The sequence below is a fragment of the Schistocerca piceifrons genome, chromosome 2, assembly GCF_021461385.2.
Source record: "Schistocerca piceifrons isolate TAMUIC-IGC-003096 chromosome 2, iqSchPice1.1, whole genome shotgun sequence".
Classification (NCBI taxonomy): Eukaryota; Metazoa; Arthropoda; class Insecta; order Orthoptera; family Acrididae; genus Schistocerca; species Schistocerca piceifrons.
The window spans coordinates 332480768-332503785 of NC_060139.1; the positions used below are offsets into that span (position 1 = coordinate 332480768).

Below are 23018 nucleotides of genomic sequence, written 5' to 3' on the forward strand. Positions count from 1 at the left end.
CTGCAGCTGCAGTACAATATGTCAGAGCTATATGCCAAAATGACGGTCTACCCTCTCAGTAATGCCACATAGCCATCCGCAGCTCAGTAATCCTGCAACCGTACATTCTTGTGATCACTGCTGTCAGCAATCCTGTAAAGTGGCTACATTCTTCCCAAGTATTTTTGCAATACTGCAGAAAGAACATCCAGCTTCTCCTAGCCCTATTACAAGACCCTGTTCAAACTCAGAAAGGTGCTGATAATGGCATCTTTGTCACCTTAAAGGAATTCTTGACTAACATTAACTCACCACATCCATCTCAAAGGTAACTAACACTCATGAGTGTTACTGCATGTATTTAAAGCAAACCCGATTTGCATTCTCATAGAGGCACTACTAGTGCCACTCTTATGCAACTGGTGTGAAATTTGAATAGACATCATCTTTAGATGCAGAAACACGCCTTTCAAGTTTTGTTTGTGTCGCACAACTTCTGCTTGGTGTTATGATTTCCTTTTTCTTCTGTTTCCCCCTGTTGGTGTATACAGGGTGTTACAAAAAGGTACAGCCAAACTTTCAGGAAACATTCCTCACACACAAATAAAGAAAAGGTGTTATGTGGGCATGTGTCCGGAAACGCTTAATTTCCATGTTAGAGCTCATTTTAGTTTCATCCACCTACGCTCAATGGAGCACGTTATCATGATTTCATACCTGTGCTGCTAGAACATGTGCCTTTACAAGTACGACACAACATGTGGTTCATGCACGATGGAGCTCCTGCACATTTCAGTCGAAGTGTACGTACACTTCTCAAGAACAGATTCGGTGACCGATGGATTGGTAGAGGCGGACCAATTCCATGGCCTCCATGCTCTCCTGACCTCAACCCTCTTGACTTTCATTTATGGGGGCATTTGAAAGCTCTTGTCTACGCAACTCCAGTACCAAATGTTGAGACTCTTCGTGCTCTTATTGTGGACGGCTGTGATACAATACGCCGTTCTCCAGGGCTGCATCAGGGATTCCATGCGACGGAGGGTGGATGCATGTATCCTCGCTAATGGAGGACATTTTGAACTTTTCCTGTAACAAAGTGTTTGAAGTCACGTTGGTACGTTCTGTTGCTGTGTGTTTCCATTCCATGATAAATGTGATTTGAAGAGAAGTAATAAAATGAGCTCTAACATGGAAAGTAAGCGTTTCCAGACACATGTCCACATAACATATTTTCTTTCTTTGTGTGTGAGGAATGATTCCTGAAAGTTTGGCCGTACCTTTTTGTAACACCCTGTATATATCTCACAAAATAACCATAACATGAAAAAGGAGAGAAATTATAACTGATATGGAAGCTTACAGATATTGTTCATGTGCACAATTTGCAAGTGGAGCAGGAAAACAGGGACAGATCACTGATACCAGAAGCAACTTCCACAGCACCACACAAAATTTCCTTGTCTGCCCTTGTTCAGTAAAATAGCGTCAGTGACAGTATGAATGCTTTCTATTAGCTTGCATTTGTTATCTTAGGAAGTTTGGTACTGCAAATCTGTGTCTACAGGACAACAGGGTTTGTTTTTGTTTATTGTTTTCATTCTTTGTAGTTCATAGTTCTGTAGGGTAGCTTAGCACCACCTGTAACATCACAGTTGTGTGGTTTTGAATTTTAATATTAGGATGGATAGTGAGTATGTTTACTATCTATGAGCACAGGAGGAGTTGTCTGCAGTTCACAAACAGTGGATGCTGTTAGTCACCACAGGCTGCTGCCTCGGGGTATAGTGGTGGTGGAGAAAGCGGTGCACTTCAAGTGTCACATGTTTTTGCCTCATGAGCTCTGCTGCAGAGGCAACTTCAGCATACCTGATGGAGAGGAACTGCACTCACTTCAGGATGTGGAAACTGACCCTCCGCCCTCACCCATTCATCCTACAAATGGTCAAGTGGCCACTCCTGCAGCGAGGTCTGAGCTGGCACACAGGGTGAGGGGTTTGTTAGTTATCTGGAGCTCCAATGTTAGGTGTGATATGAATCCCCTTAGGGAATAGCATTGAAAGTTGGAAAGAAGTCCAATGTACACACAGGACGTCTCGCAAGGAGTGTCATCCAAGATGGGGAGGAGAACCTGCCTGCAGCTAATGAGGGTGAATGTTGTTGCCACCTGCAAGTTGTGGCTCATGTTGGCACCAATGATCCCTGTCGCTTGGGTTCTGAGCTCATATTCAGTTACTACAGATGGTTGCCACAAATGGTGAAGATTACTGGCCTTGTTTGTAGGGTGCAAGCAGAGCTTACGATATGCCGTACAATAACCACAATGAATCAGGATTCTTTGGTTGGTAAATCTCAACAAGAGACTCCACTGTTTCTGTGATGGTCGTTGCTGCAGATTTCTGGACCTATGTTATGGTATGTAAGGTCCTATGATGAACACTCGCCAGTGAACATGCAGAGAGAGCGATCAGATTTTATAAAAAGAGACTCTGAATGTCGCGTTTTTAACAGTAAATTGCTGAAGCATTCATAACAAAGTGATTGAATTTACTGCCATCCAGGAAATCTGTCTGCTCAAATTACATTCAGAACTGAGAGCTGAATGAGTCCCAAAAGTCGAAAGCTCAGACATATTTATTGAGGTGTAATATATATCTAAAATGCAGGGGGAGTGTTCATTGTAACCGAAAAAATATTATGTCTATCAAAATCAAAACTGAATAGGTAAAAAAAATCTACTCACCAAGTGGTAGCAGAACATACACATAAAAAGACAGTTGTAATTGGCAAGCTTTCGGAGCCAGTGGCTCCTTCTTCAGGCAGAAGAGTTGGAGGGAAAGGAAGAGGGGTGAAGAAAAGGGACTGTGAGGCCAAGGAAAAGGGGTAAATTTTGAAAAAGTCACCCAGAACTGTGGGTCAGGGGAGACTTACCATATAGGATGAAAAGGACAGAAAGCTACAAACAAGCCTGAGCCTATCGACAGTGTCAGTAGAGAGACAGGTCTTAGCAGTCACGAAGACATCAGAGCCACAATTGTTACTAAAATTAATAAATCCCTAAGAAGGCTAGTAAAGTAGTTAAGCAGTTGTCAGCATCCTACTTAGACAAGGAACAGGCTACATTTAGTTCCATTATAATGGATGTAGAGCAGTTATTGACAAAGTTTAAACTGACTGTAAATCACACTCTGGAGAAGTATGTGCTGAGTAAGAGGATTAAGGATGGAAAAGAACCACTGTGGTTTAACAACAATATTTAAAATATGCCAAGAAACCGGAGCTTATTTCAGTTCAAAAAAGAATGCAGAAATATTGATAGGCTAAAGTTTGTAGAAATGTGTGCATCTATAAAAATACTGATGCATGAAGCATATAACAACTTCCAAATCACTAAGCTGGTCAAAGGTTTCTATCCAGTCACTGTCGTAGACTAGTGTGGTGTGGCAACTGAGGGTAGCAAAATGAAAGTTGAAGTTTTAAATTTTGCATTTAATAAATTATTGATGCAGGAGGATCATTCAAACGTGTGATCTTTTGAATGTCATACAAATTGCCATATGGAGGAGATACGGATAAGCATTCCCAGCACTGAAAAGCAGTTGAATGATTGAAAACAAATAAGGCACCAGACCCATGTAAAGACATACACAGAAAAATGGGCTACTCCTCAAATGTAAAAGCTTAGAGATCAATGTTGCCATCTGTTGCTGGGTACAGACCTAACCAAATTGACACCGATCTCACCCCTAAATATCACAATAGCATATTTAGGGGTGAGACCAATGTCAAATTTGATAGTTCCCGTACCCATCAACAGATGGCAACACTTACCTCTAAGTTTTTACATTTGAGGGTTAGCCCTTTTCACCACACATGTCTTCATATGGAATCCCAATTTGGCTTTACAGTATGTACTCTTCATCACTGACCCCTTACTTATCTTGCATGTCATGAATCTCTCATCCAGCAGAAAGCCCCAAGTGACTGGAAAAAGCATGACACCATAAAAGAATGGACCCAAAAAATTGTAGTCCAATATCTTTCATGTCAGTTTGCTGTACAGTTGCTGAGCATATTCTAAGTTTGAATATAGTAGACAGCTACCCTAATGATCGAAGCAAGATTTAATTTAATTATAAGATCAATAATACACAGCCTTCAAACAGAAAAGCTTCTATCCACAAATCAACAAGGATTTAGAAGGCATCACTCTTGTGAAACTCAACTTGCCCTTTTCATGCATGATATCCTGTGAATTATATATGAAAGGCAAGAAGTACATTCCATATTCCCAAAAAGCATCTGACACAGAGCCATACTGCAGACAGTTAATGAAGGTCTGAATATATGAAATATGTTCTCAAAAATGTGAGTGGCTCAGAGACTTTAATGTAATGCATAACATAGTCCTAAATGGCAACTGTTCATCAGATATAACAGCATTGTCAAGAGTGTCTCAGGGAAGAGTGATCGGTCTGCTCTTGTTCTCTATGTACATAAATGATCAACAGAGTGTTTGCTTATGATGCTTGAGTATACAGGAAAGTGTCAAAAGCCAGTGATAATAGAAAGACACAGGATGACTTGGATAGTATTTCTATTTGTTGTGATGAATGGCAGTTTGTTTTATGTGTGGAAAAATGTGTCTTAATGCAGATGACAGGATAAACAATCTTGCACTGTTCAAATACAGCATTAGTTGTGTGCTGCTTGATACTGCTAGTGTTGATTAAATACTAGGCCCAACATTTTACAGTGACATGAAGTGGAACAAGCATGTAAGATTGATTGTGGGTAAAGCAAATGCTCAACTTAATCTGTTGGAAGAAGTCTGGGAAAGTTTAGTTAATCTATAATGGAGTCTGTATGTAACACAATTGTGCAAGTAATTCGTAAATATTGCTTGAGAATTTGGGAACAGTCCACATTAAAGGAAAATATTGAATAAATTCTGAGACAAGCTGCTGTATTTGTTACTGGTAGGTTCATTCAACATGTGAGCATTATGGAAACACTCCATGAACTCAAATATATGAATTCCTGGAGGGAAGAAAGTATGCTTTTCAGTAAACACTACTGAGAAAGTTTACAGAACTGTCATTTGCGACAGACTGCAGAACAATCCTACTGTCACCAACATATAACTCCCCAATGACAAAATGGGACCTTGCCTGCGTGCTTGGTTCACTGTCACATTCCTGCACCCAATACAGAGGTGACAGAAAAATTGGAAGCTCTTGGTGTACTACTGCATTTGCTTCTGCACTCAACTGTTAACCTTCCTAATCAAATAAGTGGCAGCTGCAGCTGTAGCTGTTGCTTTACTGTTTAATATCAGCAACTTGTTCTGCTGACAGCTGTATTAATCAAGCACAATGTTGCAACATAAACCACATCAGTGACAATCAGCTGTTTGGTACTCATTGCTTTCCTCTGACATTATTTGAATGGTGCCCACAGTAGAATTTATACTGTTCCAAAAGCAATTCTATACCATTAAATGGGTTTATTGAGTTGCCAGGCTGAAATTCAAATTTTCCCATAAATAATTTTTGTTGTATGCAAGAATAGGGTCTGCTTTACTAATGTTCATGGTTGCAAATAAAACTATTTCAGTTGCCACATCACTTACCGATGATCATTCTGAATTTAATCTGGAATGAAAATGAGGTATAAACAAGAATAAAGATGTTTTCTCATCTGTTTGGGCACATCATTTAGCCATGTAATTTTGTAATGACATGACTGCAGAAAATGAAAAATGTTTTATTATAAATGTAATTTACACTGAGAATACTCAAACTGGATATGATAATGGCAAAGAGCTCTTAATGTGTGAGGATTGATATCCCTTTCATATTCTCAGACAGACATACTATATACACAGGCCAGTCTACTGTCATGCCACTGTACATTTGTACTCCGCTAACAGAGACAGGAAATACTTGTAACTACATACTCTGCTAATATTCATCCAGGATGCCCTCCAGATAGGCCAAAACTATCTTCATGTGTGACTGTATACTCTGAATGCATCAATTATTTGTAGTCCTGTTAAGAGTTCATAGAACTCGTGCACTGCAACATCAATTATGTAGCAACTGTCAGTCATTTCCTACAAATATTGACAGAATTTAATCCTACAATTTTTGGCTCAAATTGGGATTACTCTCAGTCAAGCTGGTATCAAGTAAATTGCAGTTTTTGTCAATTTATAAGACAGTGGAAGTAGGGGAACATTTGCAGATACATTTTTGGCCGGTTGCTTTATTCTCAGCTTGAAATTGAAACACAATTCTTCTATTTCATGCAATTCTACTCCACTGACAAATTTCTTAGCAAAACCGCCTTTTTTTAAAAAAAAAAAAAAAAAAAAAAAAAAAAAAAAAAAGAGCTGTGTTGCTACAACTGCCAAAGAATAATCAATCATATGTACCTAAGGGTGACAAGTTTTTCTTTTCTTTTTTTGCTTGATTTCACACCCAAAAGGCCAATTTAATTGGTATCTGTGGAGGGTACATTAGCATATCTGTTCTTATTTTGTAAATATTTATTGTGTATTCTTGTTTTCTGACATGTTCCACATCCCAGAGCTTTACAGGGAAAAAATTACTGTTGTGTTAAACATCTTGGAGTGTTATGGCAGAAGTGTTTACCAACATTTCAGGCTTCAAAGTCATTTCATTTTTGTTTCTCAACAACAAGGTCTGGGTAGTGCGTAAAAATTGAGCTGCAAGAGAATGCATCTGAAATTCTCAAAGTAACGGTTTCATATCAGATTCCAGTAAAATGAAAATTGTGACTTTATCATGCAACAGCAAATCATTCTCAAACTTCTCTATAGTCCCTGACTTAGTATAAAGTTTTCTCTATTCAAACCTTTTGATGAATTTCCACTAATCTCAAACACAATATCCAAATTTTCCAGCCACGCACATAAAATCTTGAGAGAAAAAGTATCAGGACTGGAATATTTATAAACCAGTGCTTCTTCAGATAGTACAGCTTTAAGTAAAATGTGAAACGTTATCATAACATGCAGTAAAAATGGCAAATAATGTTGCAAAAGAAACATTTCTCGAAAAGTATTTCTGCTCCTACTTCTGCCATAAGTGATTTTTCATTCACAGTAATGAAATTGTTGGCAATACAGAGACATAGTAAATGATGTATGGGAGTTAGATTTTGTGACTATTTTCCGGGAGACTTTTGTGAACATATATTTGCTATACCCAATACTGCAAAAACCAAATACTAGTTTACTTACAGTTTTATGAATGATTATCAAAGTTAAAAAGATATAACTCTAGTTCCTTTCACCACCAGTGGAAAGCCTGTTGTTATGATTACCAGTCATCACAGTTCTGTATTAAGCCAACTTAGTGCATCTCTGATACGTAAAAACTTTGATAGCAATAATGTATCACATTTCAAAACAATAATGAATCATGATATGGTCATTGATATTCAGTGCTGATCAATGAAACATTATTGCACAAATTATTTGATTTAATGCAAACAATAAAGTCAGGTACAAAACAATTTCTGAAACATAAAGTGCACTAGCCATCAAATAGCAACTGAGTACCTAGCAAAATTAACAACAAATGCACTGCTTTCCCATACATAATGATTCCACAACCAACTGTTCTCCCAAAACAGAACCTCACCCAGTAATTTCCGACCAAATAATTCAATCTATCCATCTCTGTCAACAAGCAGTAAATACTCAATGGTCTTTCTGAATTGCCTGAGATTTGTAGAATTCCCAGATATTTACGGGTAAAAGCAATTACATCAGACTTCCATATTTCCAGCGAAATTGTCTGTTGTAGTCATGAGTCAAGGGATAAAGTGGTGATTGCTAGTTACAGAAGGGAATACTAGGGGGCTGAAGAGATGATGTTCACTTTCCAGTGTCAACTTCACTGTTTTGCAATATAGAAGATACATCTACATGTATATTTTCATAATAGCTGGCAATGCATTTGCTGCATTTATGAAATGACAGTATTTTACAAGAAAACTGTAAGGGATATCAGACCCAATTTATTCCAGAATGTCTGTCATTCTCACGTGGATTTAAAGAGAAATAACACATCACAATCAAAAATTTAACCACAATGTAACAAAATACTTGACATCACGAAGGTTCATGGCTATACACAGCATCGGCAAATTAAGTATGTGATGTTCCCTCACTCAATGTTGAAGAAACTGCCATATAAATTGCAGATTATATCTCTTACAGCTCATGGAACAGGATTTTCAGATATATTTTCCAGCAGGTCATTTGGAATGGTATGCTTCTGATAATAGTTTGTAGTTTTTGTGGATTACATGAGTACTATTTTCAAGTTCTCATTATTTGGCCTCGTATCCTAAGCTCCTGTCATCAAAAATATTTAAAACTAAATTTGTGTTTGCGACATTATTTGTGGATTATCCTTTATTGTTTTCATTATAATTCTGTGTATCTGTGTTATACAAAGAAATTTAATTGCTTCTTTTGGAAATGCCATGTTAAACCAACACACAGATAACACCGAGTTCTTGGCAATGAACACTTAACATCTGTAATATATTTATGAGATGTCACTCATCGAATCAAAAATATGGCATTACTCTGCAGCAATGCCAAAACAGACACACTGTTCTGAGTGCAGAAACTAGGTCAGGATTCACAGCAACACTACAACACTAAAAGTTCACTAGATAAAAAGTGTAATTTCATGTACGTCCCCACTCTGTTGATCAAAATAGCAACACTACATACACTTACTTATTTCTTTTCAGAGCATAAACTAGAAACAAAATAATGATCATCATAAGCAAGATTAAAAATTGTGAAAAAATGTCTGCCCAACAGTCCCCAAAAATCAGTCTTTTTTTTCTCATCCCATCTGGTAAGTCTCCCCTGAACCGGAGTTCTGGGTGACTTTTCTGAACTGTACCCCTTTCTCTAAACCTCTCCAGTCCTTTTCCTTCACCCCCTCCGTTCCCCTTCAACTCTTCTTCCAGAAGAAGGAGCCACTGGCTCCGAGAACTTGTAAAAATTTAAATCCTTTTTTGTGTGTGTTCCACTGTCACTGCTTGGTGAGTAGATTTTTTCTCTTCACATATTTAGTTTTAACTGTAATTATTTGAACTATTGTGAATATTATGAGTCTGGATCTTTCAAAATTCAGTTCTACAGACATCTACACACATTTACACTCACCTTGAGTCCAGAATACCAAGAATTTCAAAAATTATCAGCTCAAACATTGTGCATGACAAGGAGAACGTAACAGAAAATATAAGCTGCACCAGGGTATGGTGAACTTCATAGTCACGGAAAAGCTGCTTCACAAAAAACACCCATCCTCCAACAAAGAATAATATCTGAAAAATCAAAAGCTCATAAAGATATGAGACAAAGCTACCGATAAAATTGAAATTACTTAATTATTTAGAAAAATACATTCTAAAATTTGTGCAATGTAAATACTAGTTGCTCAAAAATTTTGTAATATTTACTTAGTATTCAGTATGACTCACTGTAAGTTGATGAAGTAAAGTAAATCAATAAGGGACAATGTAAAGAAGACATCTGAAAAATATTTAGCTGTATTTATGAAAATGATAGATTACTACTCACCGTAAAGATGACTTATTGAGTTTCAGACACACACAATGAAAAGGCTGTTACACACTGAGCTTTCAGCCAAAGCCTTCTTCAGAAAAAGGAAAAAAAAAAAATACACACACAAGCAGGCACACCTTACGCACACGATTGCTATCTTCAGTTGCTCCGGCCAGACTGCAACTTTTGCATGTGCTTATGTGTGTGTATTGTGTGTGTGTGGGGGGGGGCAGTGGAGAGGGGGGGAGGAGAGAAGAGTGTGGTCTGGCAAAGCTTGTAGCTTGTAGGGACTGTAAGGCAGCAGGACAAGGCTGCCAGGCAAAGCATCAGGGAGCTGTGGGGAAGGGGGTGGAGGGGGGGGGGGGTGTGTGGAGATGAAAGAAACAGAGAGAGGAGAGGACTGGTGGTGGGTGTGCTGGCAGGGAGCAGGGCACAATGAGGGTGAGGGGATATGTATTTGGAGAGGCTGTTAGAACAGTGGGGGCAGAAACTGTCGGGTGGAGGGTGTGGGGACAGTAGGTTATTGTAAGTTGCAGCCAGGGTAATTTTAGGAGTGGAGAATGAGTCTTAAGGATAACTCCCATCAGTATAGTTCAGAAAAGCTGGTGGTGGAGGGGAGGATCCACATGGCTCGCGTTGTGAAGCAGCCATTGAAATCAAGCACATTCTATTCAACAGCATGTTGAGCTACAGGATGGTCGACTTTACTCCTGGCCACAGTTTGGTGGTGGTCATTCATCTTGGTGGACAGCTGGTTGGTAGTCATACCAATATAAAAAAAATTGTGCAATGATTGCAGCAGAGCTGGAATATGACAGGGCTGCTTTCACAGGTGGCCCAGTCTCTGAAGGAGTAGGACAAGCTTGTGACAGGACTGGAATAGGAAGTGCTGGGTGGGTAGATTGGGCAGGTCTTGTGCCTGGATCTTCCCCTGTGGCAAGGGGTTCAAACTGAGACTGACCTAGGGATGGACTACAATGTTGTGAAGGTTAAGCAGGCAATAGCTGTTGCCCATGTCTCAAGGTTGTAAGTCAAAACCGGTAATGCTCACCAACAGTAAATTTTCTATTTCAGTCACATCTTTGGAAGTTTAGTTCTAGAAAACCTGTGTGTCTAATTAAATGCAGTGGAGGCCAATTTTACTCTCACATTTATTTCTCTTCCTGTCCAGCCCATTGTCTTCAACTGTCCTAATACAATAGCTCATTAATTAGTTTATAACTTGATACTTTGCAATGTTTTGTTGTACATTATTTCAGACATGTAACAGATCTTCATGTCTACTTTCAAGCTTGATCTATTGACTTCTTTCATCTTTTGTTGAAGTTTACAAACAGTACAGTTTCATCACTGAATTGAAAGTGTTTGCGATATTTTCCATTAACACACTGCCCTTCTTTGTTATCTAAGTTTAAAGATTTGAAAGCTGTTGTGAATAGTTTTGGTCACATGGAATATCATTGTCTGTCTCCACCTTAGATTCTGAATTTCTCACTGTGCAGATGAAGCCCAATGGAAACTACAGCACTGACATACATATGCTTTAATATACTAATATAGGTTGAATCACTGTCTTGTTTCTCAAGTGTTGTGCAAATAGATTTTCTTGAAAGTGAGTGAAAAGCCTTCTCAAAATTCGTGTATCCATGACAAAATTGAATTCACGCACATTAATCTGTTCTACAATTTCTTTCACAACAGAAACGGCATCACTGTGCTACATTCACTTCTAAAACAGCATGTTTTGTGAGCCATATCAAAAATCAGTGTTTTTTACACAACAGGTTACAATTTTAGTGAATATTTTGCACATTAAGGAACGGAGGCTGGTAGAAACTGATTTTTTTTCTTGTCTGTTTCCTTTCCTGTGGTGTAGAATAATCACAGCATTAATCCAGTTTTGGGGAATGGTCTTACTCCACAGAAATACTGTAAATAATTTTACAAGTTCTTTATGTATGTATTACCTTGTCTCCAGGTTCCATTGCCATTTCTACTGATGTGCCAGATGCTATCCCCTTTTCTTTTACTCCCTTTTTTTCTTTCTTTCAAAAGATAGTTTTTTTAATACTTAATCTGTCATTAATTCTGAAATGTCATCATTGCCATCACTAGGTAACCTGTGTTTCTGGTTAATCTCTTAACTACACAATCATAAAGGGGAATATTAAAAACACTAGTAAACTTTCTCTCTGTTATTAGTTACTGTGGCATTCCCATCTGAAATTGGTTTGCTTTCTCAAACTCCTGATGTTTTCAACTGTTTCTCTTATCATGTCTTCACTGTATCCTCTTAACAGTCTCTCATAGTCTTTCTGAATAGTTTTCATTCATATTCTACCATGTTGCCACTGCCATTTGATTGAAACACTCACCTTCTCTTTTAATAGTTGTCACGCTCTATTTGAGATTTCCATTTCTTTAGGTCTCTTTGTACCAACATCTTCTGCCATTTGATAAGTAATACAGGTTAAGGTGAAGTTTGTGATGCTAGTCCATGACTAGCCTACAGTAGAGTGCAGTCTTTCTATCTGTTGTGACACTGGGAAAGTGAGGGTGATGATCCAATCACACCAGCCACCGTTTACCCTCACACAGATCCTCAGTATTCATTTGATAGCAGGCTTAGTGGACCTAGGGCTGTCCTGCAGGGGCTGAGGGGTACATGGGTACATCCCCACCCTATCCGGTACTGAAATCAGGACCTCCAGGACCAGAGTCTAATGCCCTACCCACTAGACCAGCATGGTTATATTTCCATAAGTTTCTTAGTCAATTCCTATGGCCATCTCCAGGAACCAGCAGCAAAGGAGCACTCCTCTCATTGCAGATTGGAATAACTGAACTGTATCCTTTGCCAGGGTTCCAACTACTTATCTTTTGCCCATAAATTAGGAACAACCTGTCCAGAATCCTTTCTACCACTCCCAAATTGGTATCCCATTGTCTACCCAACCTATGCAGTATCCTAGTGCATCCTATTTGATAATGTGAACATCCGAAACTGAGAAACATACTGGTAGAATAAAAAATCTGCTTCAGTTGTCAATAATTTCTTATTTATTACACGACCAGTTTCAAAGTCTAAAGCTTCATTTTCAGGTGACACCAACAATTATGGAGACATAAATGTGTGATGGTTGGGCCAGTCTATCGTAGGGGTCACAGCCACATTAAACAAAAGCCTAGGAACACAGAACCAGCAATTGCATCACCCATCTCAATAGCTCCTTTTCTTACTGGTTTGATGGGGCCGGCCACAAATTCCTCTTTTGTGCCAATCTCTTCATCTCAGTGTAGCAGTTGCATACTACAGCCTCAATTATTTGTCGCATGTATTCCAGTCTCTGTCTTTCCTGACAAATTATACCCTATACATCAAGCCGTGCCGACCTGTGGACCACCAGACACCCACAAGTTCAGGTGGGCAGGAGCAGGCAAACAGCTGCTGTATGGACAGTCCTGCAGCCATGCCAGGTCATATGCAACAGTTCTGCACTGGCTGAACAACAGGGCTGGCGAAGAGGTTCATGTACGTGCAGAATGTGTGTAATAGGACCACCTGGTGGATAGCCTAAACTAGCTATGCCAGCCCATGAGCAATCAAAAGTGCACCCAGGATTACCCATGCCATACAGGCCAGTGATAGAACAGCCTGCTAGACAGCCTCCTCCAGTATAATAAATGTTATTTCCTAATGTCTTAACACATGTCCTACGAGCAGGTTCCTTCTTCTTGTCAGTGTTTTCCGCATGTTCCTTACCACACAAGTCTGCAGAGCACCTCCTCATTTATTGTTTTATCAGTCCTTCTAATTTTCAGCATCCTTCTGTGGCACCACATTCATTTTCCTGTTTTCCCACAATCTATTATTCACCATCATGCAATGCTGTGCTTCAAATGTACATACTCAGAAATTTCTTCCTCAAGTTAACACTGATGTTTGATACTAGGACACTTCTTGTTGCCAGGAATTCTCTTGTTGTCTGTGCTAGTCTCCTTTTTGTGTCCTCCTTGCTTCATCTGTCATGTGCTATTTTGCTTCTAAGGTTCTAGAATTCCTTAATTTCATCTACTTCATGGTTCACAATTTTTAATGTTAAATTTATCACTAATGTCACACCTCTTACTCCTTATAGCTTTTGTCTTTCTTCGTTTAGTCTCAATTCCATACTCTGTACTCATTAGACTGTTAATTCCATTCAACACATCCTGTAACTCTTCTTCATTTCACTGAGGACAGTAATGCCTTCAGCAAATTTTATTATTGACATTATCTCACCCTGAATTTTAATCCCACATTCTTGAACCTTTCTTTTATTTCCATCGCAGAATGGACAGTAGGGACAAAATACTACATCCCTGTCTTACTTCCTTTTAATCCAAGCACACCAACCTGGGACTTACATTCTTATTGTTCCCTCTTGGTTCTTGTGCATATTGTGTATTACCCATATTTTCCTATTGCTTACTCCTATTTTTTCACAGAATTATCAGCCTACTACAGAAGTTCACCTACAAACTATAGAAGTTAAAAAAAATTGTCACATGGGTTGTACTAATGTGGATCAACCAGGTGATAGACCAGTCCGACACACTGACCCAGCACATCATAGCCCAAACCCGTTACAGAGTCATCCACCTTATCATATGCAGTGAAAGCGGTCACTTTAACTACTATCTCCATATTAATTTCTGCACAGAGGTTTATGTGGGCGTGGTCATCAATTACCGGTCCATCCAAATGAATAGCCACTACCAAACAATGGCGAAGAGCAGACTTGACAACCACCCTACCCCAACACCAGCTTCTCTGAACTGCACAGATGGGAGCTGCCTCTGAAACACATCTTTTGACCTGTGTCCTCCTGAGCTCAGTGTTCACTAGCCCCTACCCCACAACTACCTAACCCTGACCTTTGACCTTAATTTCACTCCTCTTGCACTGACACCCTATTCTCCAAATCTCCCTCTTCCTCTGTTCTGTCTCCCCATCCCAAATCACCCTCACCCATCACCATTTGCAACACGCAGTTCCCCCGACTGGTTGCTAGAACAAGCTCACTTGTGTACATTCCTCTCCCGTGCACCTGCTGCGTCTCCCTCCCAACTGACACAACTCCTCACAGCAGTCAAAGTGTACTGCTGACAGAGTCAACTGGAACAATATAGGCAGACATTCCTTAGTGCAAAGTTAATTTAATCCATGTGTAGTAAGGATACATACTTCAAGTGATGTAAGTTTCTACACTGTGATTTTTCCAGTCTCGAAAAATGTTCATCCCAACTTTCATTATGAGTACTGTTTCTCTCACAAACACAGAAACCTATGACCTTTTTTAAAAAAAAAAAAAAAAAGAAAAAAAAGAAACGAACAGCTTTTTGCAAAGCTGTACTCCTTACCTGAACAGAATCAACATTTGCTTATTATTCTATAAAAGCACCAGTATTGAATAGCTGAAATAACTTATTGTTATAACATCAATAAAACAGGTACCTATGCTTGTCTATAGTTTCCTCTGGGCAAGCATGCCATTTCCTTCATGAAATTGTCCCAGACCTAGGGATAATATTGATATTTTAATTATATGTGAAATCGCTTGAAAGCAACGCCAATATTGTAGACAGTTTCAAACAATGGTAAGAGAAAGGAAGAAAGATTAGTGTCTAATGTTCCATTGGCAAAAGAGGAGATAGGGATGGAGCACAAGTTCAGATTAGAGCACAAAGGGGAAGGTGATCGTCCACGCCCGTTCAGAGAAACCAACCTGACATTTCCCTTAAGTAGTTTATCGAAATTATGGAAAATCTAAATCTGGATGACCAGACATGGATTTGAACTGTCATACTACTGAATGCAAGTCCAGTGTGAGTGGCAAGAGCCAACTGATTTACTCTTGCTGTAGTCTCATTTCCAAATATCTTTCAATCGTTAGTCATTTAGCAAACTGGTGGGTGATGTCCCATACTTCTCTGCCAGGTATTGCTCACATTACAGGGCAACTAAATAATATCACAGCTGTATGCTGGAGAACAGATTCAATGTAACACTACTTTTAATACGATCGCGCAGTTCATATTCCACAATTAGTTAATATAGAGGTTGGTAATGCTAGATTATTATAGCTTTACGACGCCGCATTTTGTATCGCAACAATATTAAGTCACTTTTAGTGATGTTTTAACTGATATTATGGCTTACACTAACGCGACTGATTACTTGATGACACATGTTTCTTTCTGTTTATGTCTGTGCTAACATTATTATGCGAGCTGAGTATGCAATTATTATATCAGGCAGTAGAGTAATTACGGCTTTTATACAAGTTTTCAAATCTTTCATTTCCCGTAAACGTCAGTAAAGATGATGCATGTTGGCAAACATGAGAGCATCTCGCCGAATGAGGTTACCCCCTTCAGTGACGAAGCAATCGTTCAGCCACCTACCTGAGTTACAAGTATTATAAGCGTATCCTCTACAAATCCCATGTTTTCTTCTGATTTCTACTTTTAGTCCCTTTTCTGTACACGCACTCTGCAGAACCATGCGGTCGTTTCCAGCGTAGGCGAAGTACTCCCGATTACAAAGGAGTGCACTCTATTTTGCGTAGTGATTAACAATGAACGTCTTTCATTGTTATTTGGCCAGTGACCCTAGTTTTATAGGACTGTTACTTTTATCAGCCCACAGCCATTTATTACCTATTCTGATTCGTTGGAAGAAAAACAACGACGTAACCATTTCGTACAGTTGGCAGTAAGGTACAGTATCAAAACACGAAACATACAACTTAACAAATGCCGCACGGGATTCGAATACTGTGGGCGAAGTAGTGAGTGTAAATAGAGCAACTAGCATAAATTAAATCTGATCCTAATCATGGCATTAACGTCCGTTAAAATGGCCGCTGACGTCTATTTGGTTTGCTTGCAACATGCTTTATCGACTGAGAAAGAAGAAGTCATGGGACTTCTTATTGGAGAGGTAAGGACGCCTGTCACTGATGTTCTCAGTTTTGTTGGGAGATAATGTTGAGAGAGTACGTTTCATAAAGCTTAAATTCCTCAAACAATAAACTGTGTTAAGAAAGAATATCAGGCTATGGTTACTTATGTGCCCTTTGACCATGTCAACTTCATCGTTACCGTATTTATTTACCTTTGTTTGGTACAGTAAATCATTTTTAGTACATTGTTTGTACGAGAAAAGCAATTTACTGTACAATAACGCGATTACTGTGTTACGTTGAGACAACTATCTTACTTAGTGTAGCAAAAGCAAATTTTAACATCACAAATTATACAGATAACGATATAGTACCATCTGGAGATGGTTGGACAGTGAGAGTTATAAGTGGAAGAATGTTTGTCTGCCATAGTCGTAATATGACAAACACAATTAACATAGTTCTTCAGGGGCGTATATTGGGGACCAATTCTGTTCTTAATATATAGGGTGTTAAAAAAAACTGTCCAGTATTTCAGGGGACGGTGCATCAAAACAAGAGAAAAATGTCTTATGATCATGGATCCTGCAAAGCATACATTCTGATGAATGGCGTGTGAACATGTGTTCATAGGAGGTGCTCTTGTGATGTCATACTACAATGCAGTACTTGATCTACTATAGATAACTACCCAATAATTAACCTTAATTATAACCCCTGGCATAGAATACCATGAGGTCGGAAGGCATCATGAACATCCTGTTGCTGATATGAGCACAGTTCTTGCATTGGCATTCTGTGTCATACCTGGGTCAACAGCATGCTGGGATACTGTCATGCAGTATCTATGCCAACATTAGTTGGCTCAGTGGTCTGCAGCAAGTTGTTCCATTTATGTTGTGTGATTGTACTGAAGTCTTGTTACATCTGTTTAAATTTACATACATTTCTCCTAACCCCTGGTGTGTACTTTGATGTTTGGCCTACTTACAGGCCACATTAACAGTACATGTTATTGTGATATTTGTGGTGTGGTACAGCATGTTTTCTCTCTTGCAGATGCTCTAACACAACCTAGCAATGGAGGACTTTTATTCCACAAGGGAAATGGCAGATACGATTTACTGCTATGGTTAAGCAGGTGGAATTAATCTGAGATCCCATAACTAGTACACTGAACAATTTCCAGCATGCAGGGTACCATCTGTTTAGCTGTTAAGCCAATTGTTCCTGCATCTTGGGGAAACAGGTTCTGTAAACAGTGGAAGGCCTAGTTCAGTTCGTACACCTGGAATTGAGGAACATGTTCTACATGCAGTGGACAACAATACTGGAACCAGTGTGCAATGAATAACAGCAGCTGAAAGTATTAGTCATCCTCTGGTCTGCGCAGTACTTCATGAGCAATTATTGTATCCGTACCATGTTCAGTGCGTCCAGGCACAAGACCGTCCTGCCAGAGTGCAGTTCTGGCAACGCTTCTTGTGGCATTGTGGTTCCTTTTTTTGTTTACTGATGAGGCACAGTTTATGCGAGATGGCATTGTAAGTTTCCATAAACAGCATGTGTGGGCCAGTGAAATTCCCCACATGCTTGAGGATAGAAGGCATCAGGATCGATTCTCAATCAATTCCCCGGGAAGGGCAGAAGGGCATTCTTGGTGATAGATTACTAGGGCCATATGTGCTACCACAGACATTAACCAGGGCTTGTTATCACTACTTTCTGAAGATGCCATGTCAGGACAGACTACAGATGTGGTTTATGCATGATGGCGCATCAGAAAATCGTCCCCCCCCCCCCCCCCCCCCCCTGTGGGTTTGGGGGTTAGAAAAGGCCCAAGGTATTCCTGCCTGTCGTAAGAGGCGATTAAAAGGAGTCTCCCACTTTTCGGCCCAGTAAGTTCTGGTCCCCTTTTAAGGTTTGACTTCACACTTTCAAAATTTTACAGAAGTGCATGCCATTTGGAGAAGGACGCTTTACATGGTGCACCAGATATCTACAGTGCAATTAGATCTTCTGCACTTCTTATTTTCATGGCTCTGCATATCCACCCGCAATTCAGCTATGTGGGCAGGGATATCTTCCGGAGAAAATCATCTGCTTCTGTTGTCCACTGCCCTCTGTCGCCCCCATGACAATATTGGATTTCTCTGCATCCAGTACCCAGCACAGCAGCCAATCTGCCATGGTGGGGCTGTCATGTATACATTTGGTGATAGCCCCTTGACGTCACAGGGATCGCACTGCTGATGCCTGAGCTGCAAACACCCCATGTATGACAATGAGTAGATTCCTGTCTTCTAGGGGCATCAAGTCTCCTGGCAATGACTGTCATGCCAGGTGGCTTTCCTGTGGCTAGATGGCACCCGTGGGGAGAGCCTCTGATTGCATGGAGTTGGTGGCACCAGAGCGGATGACCCACAATGAAGCGGACCAAGTCATCTCTTCCTGGTGACTGAATGGCGCCATCAGTCTCTAAGAAGGGCAAGGTAGGCTATCGCGCTGAGAAGTATGACCCTAAATCATTCCTCTCCCTAGCTACACCAAGGGAGGAACATAGCACTGTGGAAAAGAGTGAGTGTTATTCACTGAGGCATTTAGTCTGCAGCAGAACAGATCGGGACTCCTTTCTGGATGCAAAGCCTCATTTTTCATTAAACTCCTGGAGGATAAGTTTGGGAAAGTGAAAGAGCTGTCCAAAATGTGCAATGGGTCAGTCCTGATTCACATGGCATCCCCAGCCCAGGCCCAGGTGTTACTTGCATATGACAAGCTGGGTAATATTCCTGTTCCCATCACCTCCCATAAAAACCTCAACATGATCCAGGGGATTATTTTCCATTGTGACTATATCTTACAATCTGACGAGCCCCACGCCAGTTTAGAACGACAGTGTTCACTTCACCCGGCATGCCTATAGGAGACCGAAAGACAATAGGGTTGCTATTGGTGCCTTCATCTTGATCTTTGAGGGTGATTAATTGCCGTAAAATGTGAAGCTGATGGAACACTGATGTGACATAAAACCATACATCTGTCCTCCTATGCAGTGCTTAAAGTGCTGAAAGTTTGGGCACATGTCTTCCCCCTGCAAGTCCAGCACCACATGTCGAGACCGCAGACGTGTATTGCATCCAATAGTCCACATGCACCTTCTCCCACCTGTGTTATCTGTGGAGAGCACTACTTCCACTGCTCGCCAGACTGCACAGTACTCCAAAAGGAGCAGAAACTTATAGAGTACAAGACCCTGGACTGAATGGCTAAACAGAAATATGAGTAGTCGCATCCCTTTCACTTGATATCTACGTATGCTGCAGCTACATTGACATCACCCTTAATGACGACAGTCGCCTCCTCACCTCTCTCATACAGTGGGCCCTCAGGGCCGCCCTATTACATCTGCCTCCCATGGTGGTTGGGGGCACTTCTTCTTCTGTTTCTTCCAGAACTCCTTTTGGGGCAGCGCCTCCACAAACACCAGAAATATCGGTCCCCACACTCCATGCAGAGAAGCAACAGCCTCCTACTGCTCCTCTCACATGGACGGGGTCCCTAGGGGCTCTCCCTTCCAAGGTCTCCACAAACGCCAAAGTGGACACTAAGCCAGTGGCTGAAGGATTCAAGTGCTGCTGATCGAAGGGCTTCATGCTATTCCTCCGTCCCTGATGCTGCTTCAGGGAAGCCCTCCGAGCAAGCCCCTAAAGAGCAGCAAGAGGGCAACCCAATGAAAAAGAAATGGGTTAAGAACCACGAGATTCTAGTGGCCCCCACACAACCTCTCCCTACCAGTTCTGCATCTGAGGATGAAATGGAGATTCTGGTGTCCCCCAAGGACCTAGATCTTGCCAATGCTTCTGACCCAATGGTGCTCAATACCAGCACTCAACCTGTGCTGAAAGATGACCGTGAGGCGTAAACTGCCTCCTTGGCCCCTCCATGCATTCCCAGATGACTGACAGCATCATTCTCCAGTGTAACCGCAGTGGATTTTTCTCCCACCTGGCTGAGCTTTAACAACTTTGAAGCATTACACCTGCCTTGGCCTTGGAGAAACCTGGTTTCCCGCAATGCAGACCCCCACCTTTCATTGCTATTGGGGGTAGTACAAAAACTGTACTGACTGTAACAGAATGTCAGGTGGAGACTGTATCTATGTCCTTATCTCTGTCTGTTGTGCCTGTGCCTCTTTGAATGCCTTTGGAAGCTGTGGCTGTCAGGGTGAGGACAATGCAGGAAATCACCTTCTGTAACATCTACCTCCTTCCAGGTGGTGAAGTGCCGAACCATTTCTCATCACCTTTTCTACTTCCAGGTGATTTTAAGGCCCATAACCCTTTCTGGTAAAGATGTCGAGGATCTACTAACTAAACTCAGCCTTTGCCTGCTAAATACAGGTGCCCCCACCCTTAAGTGTGGCACATGGCACATCTGTCCATCTGCAGTTCTGGCCTTCTACTGTCTATCCACTGGAGAGCTCATGATGACTCATGTGGTAGTAACCACTTTCCATTCTTCCTGTCCTTCCTCCAGTGTCACTCGCCTGGACACTTGCCCAGATGGGCTCTTACCAATGCTGACCAAGACACTTTCACCTCTGCTGCCACTGTTGAATCTCTGCTGCATGGCAACATTGATGAGGTGATCCACACCCTTGTTGCCACAGCTGAATCAGCAATCCCTTGTTCCTCAGGTTGACCCCAGCAGAAGTCAGTGCCTTGGTGGTCGCAGGAAATTGCTGCGGTCATTAGAGATTAGGTGGGCCATCCAGTGTCATAAGTGCCACCCATCCCTGTAGCACCTCACTGCCTTCAAACGGCTCCACGGCCGGGTCCATCAACTCATCAGATGACAAAAGCAGGAGTGTTGGGAACGTCTCCTAAACCAGCTGGTGGAATAACAACACATATCTTTCACTCCACACCACCCTGAGCCCTATAACTCCCTTCAGTGAGTGGAAATAACTCATTGCCATTGCTGATTGTCCTGACACATGCCCTGGACCAGATCGCATCCATTCCGAAACGATTAAACAACTGTCATGGATTACCAGCGCCACCTCCTCACCGTCTTCAGCGACATCTGGAGCGATGACGAATTCCCGTCGCAGTGGTGAGAAGGTATCATCATTTCAGTGCTAAAATATGGTAAGATCCTGCTAGATGTGGATAGTTATTGTCCTATTAGGCTGACCAATGTTCTGTTCAAGCTGCTTGAACATATGGCAAGCCAACAGTTGTGTTGGCTCCTTAAACTCGGGGCCTTCTGGCACCTTCCAGGACGGTTTTTGCCAAGGTTGCTCCACCATTGACAGTTTGGTCTACCTGAAGTCTGCCATCCAAATGGCCTTTTCCCAGCATCAACACCTTATTGCCATCTTTTTTTGACCTGCCGAAAGCTTACGATGCCACTTGGTGACACCATATTCTCGCTACTCTCCATGAGTGTGGTCTCTGGGGCCCTCTCTCAATTTTTATTTGGAACTTTTTGTCACTCTGCACTTTCAGAGTTTGAGTCAGTGCTTACCACAGTTTGCCCCACATCCAAGAGAATGGGGTCCCACGGGGCTCTGTACTGAGCATCCCACTCTTTTAATTGCCATTAATTGTCTCGCAGCAGCAGTGGGGTCATCAGTGTCGTGTCCCCTTCTTATATGCTGACGATTTTTGTATTTCCTTATGATCCTCTTCTAATGATGCAGCTGAACATCAAAAAAGCCATACAAAAGGCACAGTCGTGGGCCCTTGCTCACGGCTTTAAATTTTTAGCTGCCATGAGTTGCGTCATGCACTTCTGTCATTGTCGTACTGTCAACCTACATGCAGAACTTTATCTCGATGGCCTGGTGGCATCTTAATATTATTCAATGTCTGAGCCACACCGACTGGGGTGCTGATCACTCTACACTGCTGCAGCTGTACAAAGCCCTTGTGCGGTCTTGACTGTGGGAGCTTGGTGTATGGTTCAGCATCACCCTTAGCGTTGGGCTGCTGGATCCTATACGCAACTGTGGAATTCAGCTTGCTACAGGAGCTTTCTGAATGTGCCCAGCGAACAGCCTCATCGTGGGAGCTGGTGTTCCTACATTGCAGATCAGGCGAAAACAACTGCTTGCAAATTGTGCTGCCCACATTCATAGTTCATCTCACCATCCTAATTCCCCTCAGGGGCTCCACAACTCTTATGTGGATACATGCGTGGCGAACATGGGATCCCGAGTTAGTGCAGCTCTCTTTCCTTTCTGGGCTGCATACCTTCTCTTTCCACATCCCTCCCTGTCCCTGATTCCCCCCCCCCCCTGCCCCCTGGCACCTATGTCGGGAGACAAACATGTATGACGTGGTTTCTCTTCTTTTATCTCTGTAATGGAAAGTCTCCATCCTTTCTGTGTCCTCTTTTCCTTGCTTTTTCTCTTTACCTTCTTCTCCGCTGTGGCATTTGAGAATTCTTCTCTCCTTTCCTTT

General features: G+C 41.3%; 2 protein-coding genes across 5 annotated transcripts in view; one reads left to right on the plus strand and one right to left on the minus strand.

The window, feature by feature from the left end:
• The window catches only part of LOC124777439 (Golgi pH regulator A), a 95124-nt gene extending 78752 nt beyond the window's left edge, over positions 1 to 16372 (minus strand). Inside the window, 2 exon segments of the mRNA XM_047252846.1 lie at positions 9200 to 9363; positions 16052 to 16372. Coding sequence (XP_047108802.1) covers positions 9200 to 9363; positions 16052 to 16093 — 206 coding nt within the window. The 5' untranslated portion in view covers positions 16094 to 16372.
• LOC124777440 (lys-63-specific deubiquitinase BRCC36-like) overlaps positions 16055 to 23018 on the plus strand; it is a 57608-nt gene continuing 50644 nt past the window's right edge. Inside the window, exons 1-2 of one of the 4 annotated variants that reach the window (XM_047252849.1) lie at positions 16455 to 16589; positions 17611 to 17917. Coding sequence is in view for 2 of the 4 variants with exons in the window: in XM_047252847.1 (XP_047108803.1) it covers positions 16485 to 16589 (105 nt within the window). In the remaining 2 variants the exon portion in view is untranslated. The other 3 variants (XM_047252850.1, XM_047252847.1, XM_047252848.1) reach the window with 3 other exon arrangements.